At 53.6% G+C, this 16,004-nt stretch overlaps 1 protein-coding gene across 2 annotated transcripts in view; it reads right to left on the bottom strand.

Moving 5' to 3' along the window:
• Positions 1–16,004, bottom strand: part of ARHGAP26 (Rho GTPase activating protein 26) — a 119,481-nt gene that overhangs the window by 78,592 nt on the left and 24,885 nt on the right. For both annotated transcript variants that reach the window (XM_032197243.1, XM_032197244.1), the window contains exon 11: positions 9,840–9,918. In XM_032197243.1, coding sequence (XP_032053134.1) covers positions 9,840–9,918 — 79 coding nt within the window. The remainder of the gene's footprint in view (positions 1–9,839; positions 9,919–16,004) is intronic.

Raw genomic sequence — 16,004 nt, 5'->3', positions numbered from 1 at the left:
TAAAAGCAAAAAAACATCCATCAAAGCGAAGCATCTGGGGGCCTGAATCCTCTACACGGGTCTTGCTCTTGTGCGTCTCGGCGCTGAACTAAGCGATGGTTCTAATTAAAAACAAGCCCACGTTTTATTACAAGTGCAGGCATTCCCAAGAGCCTCCAAAGCCGAAGCCGACCGGGCTGCCCGCCAGCCATCTGGACTGCTTAGCTCAGCTCGGTTATATAACCCGCCGTGTTTGTCACCTCGGGAAAAAATTACCTGGGTCAGCCAAGGAAAAAACTACCTGGGTCACACCGCCAGCCTTCCGAGTCTGCAGGTCAAAGGGAAACCGAGCAGCAGATAGCTTGGAAATCAAACCAAAAAAGAAAAAAAAAAAAAAGAGGGTAGGTGGAAGCAACAGGGCACAAAGCACGTTAGCCATACAGTAGCCTCTAGAACAATGTAACTAAAGGTCAGCCGGTTTAGAAAAATACATTTTTGGAATAACTGAGGCGCTTAAAGCTTCGCAGCGTCTTTAGGCAAGTCCAGCGGAGCAGCTAAATCCAGATCGCTCCAGTGACTGATAAAAAGTGAAAATTTCTGCTAGTTCAACAGCTTTCCCTTAAGTTTTCTAGGATGCTTGAGCAACAACTTGCACATCCTCCTCCGCCAGCTCTGTGCTGGAGCCCAGCCAGCCTCGCTCTCCCCCTCTCCCGCGAGCACACACGCCCTTCCTCCTCCCAACGTCTACCCATCAACCAGGAGCCTGAGCACATCCACAGCAGCCTAATTTTAAATGACACTGGCACCTTCGTTTCTAAAGTAACTAACACAGATGTGCCTCGCGTTCCTGCCCTGTGGGAAGAGGCTCCTCGCTGCCCAGTTGCTCTGAAGGGCCGGGGATTGGTGCCACGACCCCAGCATCTTTGTGGCGAGGCCACTCCTAGCCCTGGGCTTGTGCAGCCGCTGGGGCAGGAGGCTGGGCTGGCCGTGGGGCCGAGTATCCCTCAGTACTGACCATCACAGTGCTGCGGGGTCTGCCTGGGACAGCAAAGCCAGGACAGCATGGGAGAGGGGCCCGGAGTACAGAAATACGATGATCAAACCATTCCCAGTATTGACGGGCAGGCTTTCATCTGAGGCTGCGGCTAGAAGAAGGACAGAGCCTAGGTCACAGCCCATGCTGGGACTGTAGCATGACAGTAGACCACTATTTAAAGAGGGCAAGGACCTTTAAAAGCAGGCAGTAAAGGAAGTGATTAATTTTACACCTGACTGTACAACGCATCGCCTATTTTAATTTTTAATTTAGTGTAGAAAAAAAAAACTACTCTAATGGCCCACTGAAACTGGCAGAGAAGTTTGTTCTACTAACACAGAGCTATTCTCTGAATTTCTAGATGATTCCTGAATCCTCTGCTCAAACACTCCTAAACAGAGGTGATATGAGCAGAGAGAGAAAAGGCAGGAGATTTTCTCTTTGGCATTTCATCCCCACTGAGCACTTTGTGCCTCCCCGCAGAGGCTGCCAGCAACTGGGCAGATGCAGCCTAAGGGTGGGCAGCTGGGTTCAATCAAAGCAGCGTAACGAAATCGCTCGATGCCACCACCCAGCAACCATTTCTGAAGCTCTCTCCCCTGTCCAGGCCCAGACTCATGAACAAGTTCACACACGCCAGCTGATCTGTCCTGTTCACACACACACACACACACACACTGCTTGTCGCCAGCACGCAGCAATTCAAGATCAATCAGCCATCATTCCCCGGGGACTCTGCAAACTCTCATTACCTCCCACCTCCTGGCCTGAACCAAAATGAAAGAGAAACACATCGTGCTGCAGCAGGCTCTGCGGGTATCCCGCACAAAACACAGGTTTGTGCAGGGTCCTGTGAGCAGACCTTCACTCACATCCCAGCCCTCCTGTCCCACACCCTCCGTGGGTATCAGCAGTGGCCAAAGCTTCCCCAGCAAAACCAGCATCGTCAGCTGCTCCCACCGGGAGACCAAAACCCAGCTCATGCCGAAGGACCAGCCATCCCACTCCCCAAGCAAAGCCAAACGTTTGTAGCCTATTTTGTGCAGTAAGATCACAGTGAGAAGTGCTGTGGTGAAGCTGGCTACAGCAAAGAGTGCATTAAGGAAACGATGAGGCATTCACGCACAGAGATGACAAACAGAAACAGGAGCTGCTGTTCTGCTCCTGGACTTCCCAACAACAGTGCTAGAAGCAGAAGAGGTCACAAACTTTCCAGAAGTGGGTGTGATAGCAGTTTTTGTTTTATAAAGAAGTCTTTTATCTTCTTTAGATGATCTAGAATGTTTCTCTCGGTATTTTTCCTCTTTATGACCCAATCAGCTTTTTTAAGGAAAGGACAAAAAACTGACATCTTGAAGCAGCAGCAATTCTGACTCAGAAAGCTATCAAACACTGAAGCAGCATTTGTTGGAACCATACCTAAAAGCCTGAAGTCAAGCCTTAAGACCTCACTGGCTTAAGTGCTTTAGAAACAAAATAAAAGCTTATAATCCTAATGTAAAGTTATTACCCATAGGCTTAAAACAGGTTACAAAACAGGAGAGGGAGAACAAGGGAGCTGTGGTCAAAGTACACGTGATACAAAAACTAACATGGAACAGGATAAATTATCACTGCGCTTGACTCCTTAGGATCCTTTTCTGCCACCCTGTCCCCAAAAAGGACAAAGGACAAACGACAAGCAGACTTTTTCTTGGCCAAAATCCTTTGTCGTGGGACGCAGAGAAGCCAAGCAGGCACTTTGCTGAGCCAGGTTCTGCTGGCAGGCAGGGGGCTCGCCACCATGGCCCCCAGGCACCCGCTGGAGCTGCCCACACGTTGCCCACCTCCAGCGAGACAAAGATGCTGCTGCCAGAGGCACTTCAGATGCTCCCAGGCAGCCTTGGTTCAGGGAAAGTTCAATGGGTTGTCTGGGTTGGGGGGCAGTAAGAGGCAAAGAGAAAAAAGCAAACAATAGAAACTTATAGATTGAAAGAGTGCAGCGGGGAAAGATGTCCCATTCAGCAAAGGCAGAGAGGTGGAGAATCAGCAAGTGGAATGAGGCAGGTCATGGAAAATGGAACAGAAAGAATTTGCCATAAGCAAACAAACCCAGAGAGGACGAAGGCCATGAAGAAGCTGCAAGATAAAACATATGCTAATAACCAGCCTTCTCTGGAAGGCCTGCAGAAACACACATTTTTGTCAGACCAGCATGAAAGACTGCAAGGAAAAAAGCTGAAAAGATAAACATGGCCCAAACCCTTGAGCATCAAAGGAGTAAACGTGATGCTCGCTCCCAACATCTCACCCGCATACAAAGAGGCTCTCCCATGCAAAGAGAAAACAGCTGAAGACCATCACACCTGTAGTCAAAGATACTCTGGATGAAGATTTTTCTATAATTTTAAATAATTAACTTCCTTCATTAACTACTAAACTGAGGTGCAATTTATGCCCAGCACACTCAGAGAAAAACACCACTGATGTTTATTAACAATCAGAGTGATCGGTCCCCAACTCCTCCTGAGTCTGATGCAGCAGCAGTCGTAGATACTGCACCCTAGGTGGAAACGCTGGCCCCCACCTCCGTCACAGACAGTTTTTCAAACATTGCTGGAAACGGATACAGAGCTAATGAGCACGGTACACAAACCGACAGAGAAGAGGCAAGTGACCTCCAAGGAGTTGGAGATGAAATGAATTAAAATGATAGAGCAGATTTGCAGCTTCCAGTTCGTTATGATGGAATACGAGAAGGTTGGGAATTCGTGCGGTTGGTAGGTATCCAGCTGTCCCTCCGTGGTGTCTTGGGGGTTGCAACTGAAGTCCTTCAAGTTAATTTATTTTTTGAATGAGCCAAAATGACAGGAATGCCGAGGTTGAAAGCACTGGATTGAGTTCAAAAGACATCGTTTCCACTGGGAAATTAATCTCTCACCATTTTGCATAATTAGACAAGGAAAATGAAAAACAATTTCAGAAAGAATTCCCAGAAGCCATATCTGAGGTGGAGGCGGGAGAGGGTGCCACGTATTGGGCAGGAACACGAGGCTGGGCTTTGTTGTTACGCTGGGGTTTGCTATAAAAACACCACGTTGCGTTTCCAGAGCAGAAATACTGAACCAGCCCCAGTGCCGCCGAGCAGCTGTCGTACAGGGAGCGAGGCCGAGGGCTGGGACCAGGGGCAGGGCTGCTGCAGACGCCTCTCCCAGCGCCGTGCCATGGGCACACCGGGCCATGGGAGATCCCGGAGGGGCTGAACGTGGCTGCCCAGCAGCCTCGCTGCCCATTACGGGTTATTTCTCTGCTGGTACTGCCACCAAACCAAATCAAACCAAACCAACCACCACCGCGGGCTGGCCCTGAGGAGGGCACGGGCCCCGCCATGGCAGGCTGCCCGGCCCCCCGCCACAGGCCCCCTGGCACAGCCTCAGCTCTTGGGCAGCCCAGGCCTGGGCCCCCCAGGACACCCATGGCCAGGAGATGGCAGCCATGGTCACCATGGCAACCCGAGCAGGCCTGCCTGATGGAGGCGGCGAGGGGAAGGACCCTCGGTGCCTGGGGGGGCAATGCCAGGCCGTGCACGTTTTGAAGGTCTGAGCTCAGCCCCGCTCAGTGCAACCGAACGCTGCCTGCCCCCAAAACTATCATCTGCTTCTCTCAGGGGAGCAGCAGAGGAAGGACAGAGCAACGGGAGAGGGACGAGTTTTTCATCTGGGGCCGTGCCAAGCTCTGGGGGCAGACCTGGGAAGCGTTTGTTTTCCCTGCCCCATGCAGCAGGAACTGCCCTGCCCGAGAGCCGGGGCAGCAGGAGCAGGGCAGCCCGTCCTGGGCACCCCCAGACCCGCAGCCCCCCACCCACACGGGCTGCCCTTGCCCTGGCAGGGCACAAGTGCACTGAGCGGGCTGGTCTCAGCTTGCCATCTAGTGGAGGGCGCCCGCACGGCGTCCCCATGCCTGCCCTGCTCCATTTTGTGCCGTCCCCACGCTTGCAGCACTGGAGGATGTTCGAAGAAAGGAGAGCCCGGTGACACCGAATGCCCAAGCACTGACCACACCACCTAGCCACCGGGCTTCCTGGGGCTCTGAGGGGCCACAGCCACCAGGACGCGGTCAGAAGCCCCATAGGGTGCTGCAGAAAGGATAACAAGTCCTTCATGATCCCCCAATGTGTCTGCTCGCCCGGCACTGCCACTGACTGCAAGCCCGCAGCACCCGGCAGCATCAGACACCACCGAGGGAAGGCTGTGGGGGCTCACAGCTCAGACGTACCAACCCCACCTGCACCTTATTTCATTAGGCTACAAAGCTACAGGCACATCACAAACTCCAGGCGATGACCTACAGATGGGAGACAGGTTTCAACTGAAGGTTAAAGTGTTTGGCCTGGGCTCAAATGGAGGAAGAGAAACTCAGGACAAGACATATGAAGTATGGTGCTGCAGTGGTCACCAGGAATTGGGCAGAGGGTACTCCTTACCCAAGCAAAGGATTAGCACATCTACACAAAAGAGAGCTATTGGCAAAGGGCTGCCAGTGTCCACAGACCTTCGGCACCTAGGGAAGGCCTTAAGAGAGTTTCAGTGTCTCTGCAATATCTCAAATGTCATTTAAGAGAGCCTTTGTGGATCTTGCCCTCCGGGCTTTCATTAATTCAGCAGTAACCACTTCTGAACTTCCTGAGTTCCCAGCGCTGACAAACAGCATCGCAACTCCAGCCGGGCCCTGCCCCTGTTTGGGAACATGAACACGGCGTCTCAGCACCCAGCAGAAAACACAGACACCGCAGCTATTGCTCGACGTGTCCCCACAGCTCAGCAGCTCCACGCAGCCCAACGGCCCCGCAGCCCGGTGTCCTCACACAAAGCAGCAGCCAGGACTGCACCTGGGAGAGCGGGGAACCAAGGGATGGTTTCTGGACCCCAGAGCAGTGAGGTCCAGGAACAGCTTTCCAGAATGGGAGCAAAACCCTTGTTTGCTTTCTGGAGGATGGAGACTCGTGGCACAAGGACCGAGTCAAGTGAGTGCCACTGCAACGGGTCCAACTTCGGGCAGGTCCCAGGACCAAACCCACCAGCCTCAGCAGTGCTGCCTTGCTGAGTTACCAGCCTTTAGCCTCCCACAGCACGCAAGGGATTTGTACTCTGCTTGCCTTTGCAAATGTGCAGAACATATAAAAGCAGAGAAGGAAAGAAGAAAGCCCTGTTTGCGTGTCTCCATTGCTCACCAACTCCCTGTGAGGGCACGAGACCCGAGCTGGAACCAGCTGCCGGTCCCCAGCTGATGGTGCCCTTGGCTTTACAGCACAAACAAAACCAACTCCTAGGTGAAATGCTCGCTGCATTTTTATGCACTTGTATTGCTTCAAAGAACCAAAAGCAAAACAAAACAAATCAAGCAAAGGGCAGCACAATGCAAGCAGCAGAACAGCACTGCTCAGGTCCCATCCACCTCTTATTTCTCCTGACAGGATCACAGGATGTTGCATTTGCCTTTTAACGCTATCTTTTCCATCACCACGCAAGGCTATGGACAATGTATTAATCCAGCTCAAGAGGGATGTAATTTAACATGTTTCATATCCTCAATCCTCTGCTTACCCTTACATTGCTAGGCTGACTTTCCTGAAGAAATATTTTTGTGTCCCAAACGCTTCCAAAACCAGTACCCCACTTCTGCCTGCATGGACGTGAGAATGATTTCTAAGATTACGAACCTGCTTGGAAGGTAATAGCAGGAACTGCTGACACCAGCATCAATTTTGGCTGGCATGCTCACTGTAGACTTGGCAAGCAGAGCCACAACCTTACTAAAATGCTTATCTTGTTCGGTTCTTTGACAGAAAGCAAACAGCCTAATTTGCGTCTCTGTTAATCCTACAGCCTACCACAGCCACCAGTATGAGCCAACACAGCTTTTATTCTTGACTCAGTCCCCAGTCAAGTTTCAGAATCACTCTGGCCTACACCATACTCATTCGCAAACTGCATCACCAAAGGAAAAAAAAACACATAGGAAACTCATCCTGAATATCTTAATGAAAATGAATGCAATTGCTCTGTTACGTAGTTAACATTTTCTCCTATTTCCAGCCTCTGTAACATAAAAGAAAACCCAAAGTCAACACAGGGTTTTCAGCCAAATTAATTGCAAGTGGTAAGAGTTAACAGACTGATGATAGCTATCTGGAGTCTGCTCTGACTGTAAGATACATAATAAATCTTTTCAAGTTGTGACAAATGTCTTGGCTAATGTAGCCCACATTCTATGTTGAGATTTTACTAAAATGTAATACAACATTTGGTTTTAGTTTTTTAATTATAATTAAGAAACAAACTCCACTGCACTTTAATCTCTCCACAGCCCGAATTTGCACATGGAATTACCGTCTCCGCCGTGCCAATCTTTCCCACACTCAATATTCAAATCAAAGGAAACCAGACATTCTTTCCAGTAGGGGTGTTTTTGGTTACAAAATTATAGTCAAAGCATAGAATGGATGCTTCTAGGAGTCCAAACATTAAACCCTTGTCTCTTGCTCAAGGAAATCTCCGCAGAGTAGGTAACATCCCACACCCTCACGCCGCAAGATAAGAACTCAAACAAAACAGACCAACAGCTCCACTTGTGAGAGATCAAAAGAGGATAACTGAGGACGAGGAGCTACCTTGTCTGTCAACACACGCTGCCTCCATCAGTGAAATGCCTCTTGCATCCATCTCCACAGAGGCTTCATTCCCATGGCTCCCGCGCCACACCTGGCAGGCCGGGTTTAAGCGCCACGAGCACTGAAGCGCCACGAGGTATTGCATTAAGGCGCAGCGTTAATGAGCAGCAACACTGCCTGACGTGCTGGATGAGCAAGCTGCTCGAAGCTGATGGGCACGATAGGGAAGAATAGAAATGTGCAGGTGGCAGCATGAAGACCTCTGTTTTTTGAATGGGTTCACGTAATCAGATTCTGGAACAGGATCATCCAGGCAGTGCTGCATCTGTTACTCCATAGCCCCTTTCGCATGCACAGCGCCCTACAAACGCTCAAAATCTCTGGCTGCACTTCTGCAACCCTATCCTACCAGACCGGCTCCACTATTGTGCCAAGCCCTGATAGCATCAGCAGGTCACAATGCAACTGGATGACTGTATTCGTGCAGCTCCAGCTGGAGGTGGCCGAGTTTCACATCCCTGCAACTGCATTCTGCAGCGGAGGTGAGGCAGAGGGAAGTAGGTGAGCAGGCTAAAAGAGGACAAGGCTTGATGCCAATTATGAGCAATTATGCACATTTAGTTAGTGAAAGAACAGAAAATATTATCCTGCCTCTGGATGCCTGCCACCACAGATCCCAGGTAGGGGTTAATTTAGGAGGGGACAAGACAGTTTGCATGCTGGAGCTGGAGGGGCTGGCGTGCCTTACACAGGGCTGAGTGCCTTCCCCCTGCAGCTGCCACAGGACAGGGACGCTCGAGTTAATAGCCAAGGTGGAGCAGGCTGGCTCTCCCAGGCAAGGCTGAGTGATAGAAAAAGACAGCAGGGGTTGTCCTGGGCACGCACTGCATGTTCCGTCTCCTTTTTGCTTCTGTGCCTGTGTCTCCCACAATACCGGTTCTTGGAAGAAGGTGTACATGTGCAATTTTGTCCTAGAAATGTTGTTTCACCCCAGGGAGTGGCAGAGAGGTGTGATCACCATCAGCAGTAGGTCCAAGCTCCACAGCACATGCCCTGTTAGGAAGCGAGGTCTGTGCAGCGTGAAGGGGCTAGCCAAGCTTCGTGGGGACCCGACAGCAGCCACCTTACGAGGAAGGCATCAGAAGGACAGAGACAGGCTCCCCGAGGCAGTGCAGGGCCGAACAGACAGGAGGTGTAAACTCAAACCACAGACAAGGCATCAGGAGGAACTCTCCTCCAGGGGGATGGCCAGGCAGCAGAGCTGGAGCCCCGGAGAGTTGTGCCAAAGGTCTCCTTCCTTGGGAGTTTTCAGTTCCCCGCTGGATAATGCCCCGAGTAATCTGCTCAGAGCAGGAGGCTGGACGAGACACCTCCCAAGGTCTCATCCCATCCCAATTACCCAGTGAATTCCCTATTCCAAACTAAGCCCTGACCATCATCCTCACTGCAAGGCACCGCCGGGGGTACCCGGCAGCACCCTCAGACCCAGCCGATGTCTGAGTCGCTGCAGGTGTGTCAAAGCAAGCCCGGCACGCGCCTGCCAGCCCGTGTGTGTCCGCGTGGGTTTCACGAACACTTCTTTGTGACAAACCAAGGACCTTGCCGTGGGTGGCGGGGAGGCTCTGGCTCAAGGCAGCAGCAGTCTGTGGCCGTGGGGCTGTGCTGGAATCTCTCCCAGCGATGAGGCAGCCCGCACAGCTTCGGCATGGCAGAAGCAAGCACAGCGAGGACGGTATCGCTGAGAGCTGGGAACGGGCTCCACTCCTCCTCTCGCACTAGATCTGCAGTTCTCTGCAAGACGCAGCAACGCCTGCCAGATGAGTTGCAGGACTCAAAAATCCCTGGAAATCTACAGCGTATTTTCTTCCACTGCTCTTTTTGCCATGTTTTCCTTTCAGCACAGCACAGCAGCGTGTTTGTGCTGGCCAAGCCTACCCTCCTCCCTTCCACCACACCTTCAAGCAATCCAAGCACAGGAGATACAGTATTACCTCAAATATTTAACCAAAGGATTAAACTATTCTCTTGGCAGGAGGCGTGCGCTGCCCCACGGATACAGCTCTCGCGCCGGCTGGCAGGCGCTGCGTGACTGCGAGCTCTGCAGCGAGCTGCCCCGGGCTACACAACGCTCTCCGTGCTCTTCTCCAGTGCTTTCTCTCTAATATTTGTGCTCACCGGCTCCCGGCCATCCATTGCCTCCATCCAAAGCCTTCGGTCCTCTTCCGAAAGCGCCTGCATGGTGATCACGCCAGGCCTGCGGAGAGAAAGGGAACACCGTGAGTAAACTGCAGGATGGAAAATGAAGAGGACAGAGATAAATTTTCCACGCGAGGGAGAGGGAAAGATGATGATGTTCCTCACCGAGCCCCTGCAGCACGGAGCTGATGCCAGCCTTACCCCTGCAGGGAAGTCCCTGCAGGTCCTAAGCAGGACCAAGAACGGTGCAGAAGGCATCTCCAGCAATCAGCACACATTTTCAGTGCTTTTAGAGCATAACAGCCACTCCATAACACGAGACAATTTTGCATTTGATTTCCCCCCAGAGAGATCACCTGCATTGGAGCTAAGCACGTCCACGTAATGGCCAAGGTGAGGAAGGCAACCGAGCAAGCAGGATGCCCCCACACCCCATGTCCCACCACCACCTAAGCACAGGCTCCAGGGGGACCTTCCGCTGCATGAGGAATTTCAACACTTTTATCCCCAAAATGCTCATGTGGTGTGACCATCTCACATCCCTGACCCTGCCGGTGCTCCCACACTGCCGGTTCCTCTGCTCCCTCCCAAGCTATTTTCAGAGGCATTAGCACAGCACGGCTGCTGTTTCTGCAGGAGGAGCACGGACACGAGCCGTGGCAACAGGGAGGACGCAGGCATGGCCAGCACGACCAGGAGCAGCTATCGGGGCCGACCCCACAGCAGCACTTGTGAGGTTTCATCCACGGGAAGTGCTGCAGCACAGAGCTCCTGGGGCTGCAGTCTCCATCCCCGCAAGGCGCAGCCGCCCTGGCCACGCAGCAGGGAGATGGCCAGACCACGGGGGGTCAGCCACCGAGCTGCCGACCACTAAATCCCCAAAAAGTGGTAAGGCCTGGGAAGAGGGGTATTTCCAACCTGCGCTTTCCAAAAGCGATTCAGCAGGAGGACGAGAGCAGCAGGACCGCTCTGCGACAGCCGTTCAGCCCCTGATAAGAGCTGATCCTCCGTCAGAAGAGACAGCACTAACAGGGGCTGCCATGGTGCTGGTTTTGGCCCCTTTTCTACTGCTTCTAGCAGTCCGTATGGGAAAGGAGCAAAGAGTTAACACTCCTCACTTGCTGTGCCCCCTGACCGACCAGGCAGCTCGCTCGTGGCACCCCAAGGCAGCTAGCACGGGGTCCCCAGCAGCAGCAGTGTGCTCAGGCTCGCATCAAGCCCAGGTCCAAGTAAACCAGCCATAATGTATTTGATCTCCGCTAATCCCATTGGTGAGTCAGTCAATACTCACCAGCTTAGTGGTTTGGAAGTTTACTCATTCTGAAGGGAAGAGGAAACCACTTAACCATCGCCCCGTTTGAGGAAGAAAGCGTTCAGCATCCAGGGCCGAGTGTTTTCGAGACGGGGAGCAGAGCTCCTCGCCCTGCACAGCCCGGGTGGCGCAGAGCAGCCGGAGCTACCCACGGAGGAACAGGAGCACTGGCCACGGGCTGAGAGCAGCTCCTCTCAGAGCAGCTCCTTCATGCCAAGAGGCTGAGGCCAGGGCCACCGGGGGCTCAGCTGCACCCGCAGCCAAGGCCCAGGCCTGAGCTGGAGGCGCTGCTGCAGGGGGCACCGACAGCCCCGGCAGAAAGCCCTGGCCGGGCTCTAGCTGAGACTCGGGCAAAGGAAATACGGGGATTCCTGTCCCTCTGGCTGAGACATTAAAACAAAAGACATTTAAAGCGTTCATTTGAGTAAGCTTGATGCTGGCCTCTCAGAACAGCGACAAGACTCCAGAAAGACAATACGGGTATCTGCTGTGCCAGGCTCCCTCCTGCACAGGACAAAGGAGCGATAAGGTGGCGATGTTTGCTCTGCCTCCGAGCAGATAACAACTCTTTGGGCTTCACTTCAAAGTCACACTTATTTAGCAGCATGCGGGGCGGGGCTGTGAAACTGAATTAAAAAGCCATTTACATTGCAAATAGCTCTGCATTTCCTCCCACTGCGTTCATTGCCAGAGCCTCCATTGCACCACTTCCCGAGCAGAGCCACCGTCCTGGCCCTGATGCCTGCAGGACGCGCCCCGTGCATTATGCCCCGTGCATTATTGATCTGCGCCGTGCCCAGGGGTACCTCGCACTCGCTGTCCGGGCAGGCTGGCTGCAGCGGGGGCAGCATCCCCCCGACAGCATCAGCAGCAAGCTCTGAGTGCCTGCAGCCAGCCCCGTGTGCAGGGGGTTCCTTCCAGACCAACCGCTCCCCAAGGTGCGCTCACTAGATTCTGGGTATTTTATGGCAAGATGCCGGGTATCTCGGCCATTCAGGGCAGCGGCTGAGACAGCAGAGGCCCTGCTCTGACTTGCTCTCCCAAAAGATAAACAGAACTCATCCATCTCCACTAACACACGTATCTGAACTCCGGAGCTCTTCTACATTCCCCCTCCCGGCAGCCCCACAAGCTGGAGGAGCCCCCTCCGCCCGGCGGGACTGCTCCCCACAGGCAGACGGCGGCGTCCACGCAGCGGGAATCCTCCAGGGATGAAAATACACAAACATGAACTTTTGTGGCAAACGAGATAACGAACCTGCTGACTCATTACTGGAAGCTGCACCAGACGTTTCAGCCGCCAGGCACCAGGAGACCCTTGGCCTTCTTTTGGGATGCAAGGAGGGGACTGGGAAATTTTGTGACCGGTTTCTAAACTGAGTAATGGGGGAGCGAGAGAGCATGGAGTAGAGCACGGCAAACATTTTGCAAGAAAGTGTATTTTCGATATGCCACAGTCTAAAAACTAAAAATATTTTTCCATACGAGACCACACAGGAAATTTGAATTTTCTCAATATCTCTGCTTTTGAGAAAAACAGCCCGCGTTTAAGGAGCTATGACTAAGCGTGCAGAGAAAATGAGAAAGTCCCATGGCCCAGAAAGACAAACAAATAATGAAAGCAATAGGAACAGATAAGAACTTTCAACTCCTGCAGCAGCTTATCACACCAAGACAATCAAAAACGGTTGAAAGACAAAACCCGAGCAGGGATTAATAACGGGGCCTGGAGGGCCGAGCACAGCGCCGGGACCAGAAGTTTCCAGTCTGGGTCTGCGCGGAGCAGCGCGCCCACGGGCAGCAGCCAGGTGTGGGCCTGAAACGAAGCGTGGAAGGAGATGAGAAAAGAAGGAAGGAAGGGGGCTCTGCTCCTGAGATCAGGTCTCCCTGGGCCCGTTACAAGACGAGGCTTCCCCTCCCGGGACGCGCTCTCCCCGTGACCACGGAGGAAGGCTCGCGGCACGGCCGGCGTGGGCGCTCAGCCGCAGGGGCACGGGGCTGGGGGGAGCAGTGGGGGAGCCCCCTGCGAACGGCTTTGTTGGAAAGGTCACTGGAAAGGCGACACCGGCAGGGAACAAGTACAGGTTGTATTGCACGTGCTGTGCGAAGCTCCGCTGCCAGCCGCCGGCCTCTGCACAGCCCAGCATGGGGAGGCGTCGGGAGAGCCGCCGGGCTGCGGGCAGGGCCGGGCACGGGGAAACGCGCGGAGCCAGGCAGCGTGTGCCCAGAGCAGGGCCAACACCAACACACCTAGCTACCCAAAACCATCTGCTCGGTGGAAATGCTTGCAGCAGGTGCCTCGCAGCTCACCCAGCGCGGTGCCAAGCATTACGCAGCCCTGCGAGCACGATGCCAGCCGCGCCGGGGGCACAGCGGAGGCACCCGCAGCGATGGCACAACGAGCAGGTCACTGCCTTGTGAATGACTAAGAGACCAAAACCCCAAAATGCTGAATACCTCCTGTTCCCATAAACACCAATTGGTATTAGAAGCACTTAGCTTCTGGCCCTGAGCAATGACCTAGATTATCCTAAATTGCACAGCCTTTGTCATCTGCCAGATCAGCTGCTCCTCCTCCTACGGCTTATTTGGCAAGACACCGGCTGTCATCCCTGTTCACCTTGTTTATAAAACTGATTTAATGCGCAGAGACTACAACTAGGTTTAGTTAGGAAAAGGGCATTAGCAGTACGCCACGCTATCCGTGGCACAGGGAAGTATTTCAGCCAGGCACTACAACTGCATTCTGGGGCTCGTTTTGCTGTAATGGTATCTGATGTTTTCTGAACACAGCACTAGAACGCCCCTAACTTCCCACAGAGAAAATCAGAGCTATGTGCAAACGCAGTGTTAGGGATTTCTTAGCCTTTCCCCCAAATACCTCTATCACAGAGTTTCAGCATTCAGCGCTGGGAATTCTGGAGCCTGCTCCCTGCCAGACAATAGGAAAAGGAAGCGGTGCTGCGATGACAGGCCAGGCTCAAGACTTTCAGTTCTGGAGCGTTGAATCATCTCTGGAGGAGCCGAGCACGCATTCCTCCCCCCAGCAGACAATAGCTTCTCTGCCTGTTATTTAAAATGGCCCGAGCCTGCAGCCGGCCCGGCATGCCTACCAGCTTCCCAAAATGCACCGCCGACAAGAACCGGCTTTGTGCTGAGGGATGCAGCACGGGAAGAACCGGCCGAGGCTGCCACCTCTAGGCTGCGCGGCTCCAGGCTGGCGTGTGCGGGGCCGCCTCGCTCCTCTCCGCCTTATCACCGCGGCACGGGGCTCGCTCCGCATCCTGGAACACCTTTCCCAGTTGCTATCAACGGAGCCTGAAAAGCTACTCCAAATTCATGGCAAGGGGAGATAACAGCACTTGAATGAAAAGGGAAATTTCATCAGGAAGCTGCACGTGTGCACAGTTTGTGCGCGGTGTCGCTGATACGCCAGCACAGCGCAACCGCGTGCGGGGCTCCCGGAGCCCCCTCCAGCAGCAGGACAGCCCTGACCTGGAGCCCCACCAGGAGCCCCTTGGGAGGGGACAGCACAGGAGCACAGCAGGGCACAGGCAAGAAGTACCTGCTGCAGAGCCATGCAGGAGGACACAGCCCCAGGGCCACCTGCAGGGTTATTTGCGGGTTATTTGCTGGAGAGTAAGAGCAGAGGCTTTGGACACGAGTGCCAGGCGGCAGCGATGTGGCCTCTCCACCAGCACGGACATCAGTGGGGTTTGTGCTGTACGGGCACAGGTTTCAGCCCTTGGGTTGCTGACCCACGCCTGCCCCGGGAGGCACAGCGCAGCCCAGCAAGTGTCAGTCCACGTGCTTCACAAGGGACAATCCGATGCATCCGTCCATCACAAGCAAGTGACGCGTAGAGAAGAATCTTCCTGCTCTCTTAACCCATCCATTTCCAAGCAAACCACTGGAGAGGTAGCTTCCACCTTCAGGAGAGGCACAGTCCTTTCCCTCCCAACAGCACAGACACAGGCAGCACGCTCAAAACCAGCCCAAGTCTCCCAGGCTGGGTCAAGGGAAGGTGCCTGCACGCACCGAGCAGTTACAAAACACTCGGCTCCTGCTGGACCTTGCTTACAAGCCTCATTTTCATTGTAAGCTGCATGCAGAAAAGGAGAAAACTGCTCTAAGTCAAACGCAGCACATGTGTGAGACAGAGAAGCATCCTGGGGATGCTTGCCCTAATCACATCCAGACTTCCAGCATGGGGCTGAAGAACAAGACATCAAGTTTCTAACTTCTCTATTAGCAGAGACAATAAAAAAGAAAAACAAAAACAACAACACAACACAAAAAGCCCGAGACCAAAGCAGAAAACAAGCAGCCCAAGACAAAAAGCCCTCTGCACACTCAGCCTGGACGGAGCTGCAGCCAGCCCTCGGTCACGGCCGTGCCACCGCCCGCGGACCCCAGCCCGTGCCCCACAGCACAGATCGGGGGCAGCGCCCAGCCCGCAGCTCCTCTCCTCCTGCCTTAACCACGCTGGGAAGCACTCCCGTGCTGGGCAGCCTGCGACGAGTTTTTATACCAAGAATACGCACAGTTGCCTGCACGCTGGGCGGAAAAAGCAGCCTTTCGGTTCATGTTTTCTGCTCGCGTGGCTCTCAGGCAGGGGAGCCGGGAACACGTATGTGAAATGAGCAATTTCTCAGGTTTCCCCGCCTTCGCCGCTCCCCTGCCATTATTTACATTTAGCAGGCGCATTTCTGGAGCAGCTCTTGATCCCATGCCTAGCAGGCTCCAGACATCAAGGGAAGGTTCAGCCGTCTCTGAAAGCACTACAGAAGAAAACTATTGTGGTGGCTGGCTTCTCCTCCTCCCAGTTTTAT

Source organism: Aythya fuligula, chromosome 14 (genome assembly GCF_009819795.1).
Source record: "Aythya fuligula isolate bAytFul2 chromosome 14, bAytFul2.pri, whole genome shotgun sequence".
NCBI lineage: Eukaryota > Metazoa > Chordata > Aves > Anseriformes > Anatidae > Aythya > Aythya fuligula.
The sequence above is the reverse complement of the archived record's forward strand: the minus strand, read 5'-3'. Positions and strand labels throughout refer to the sequence as shown.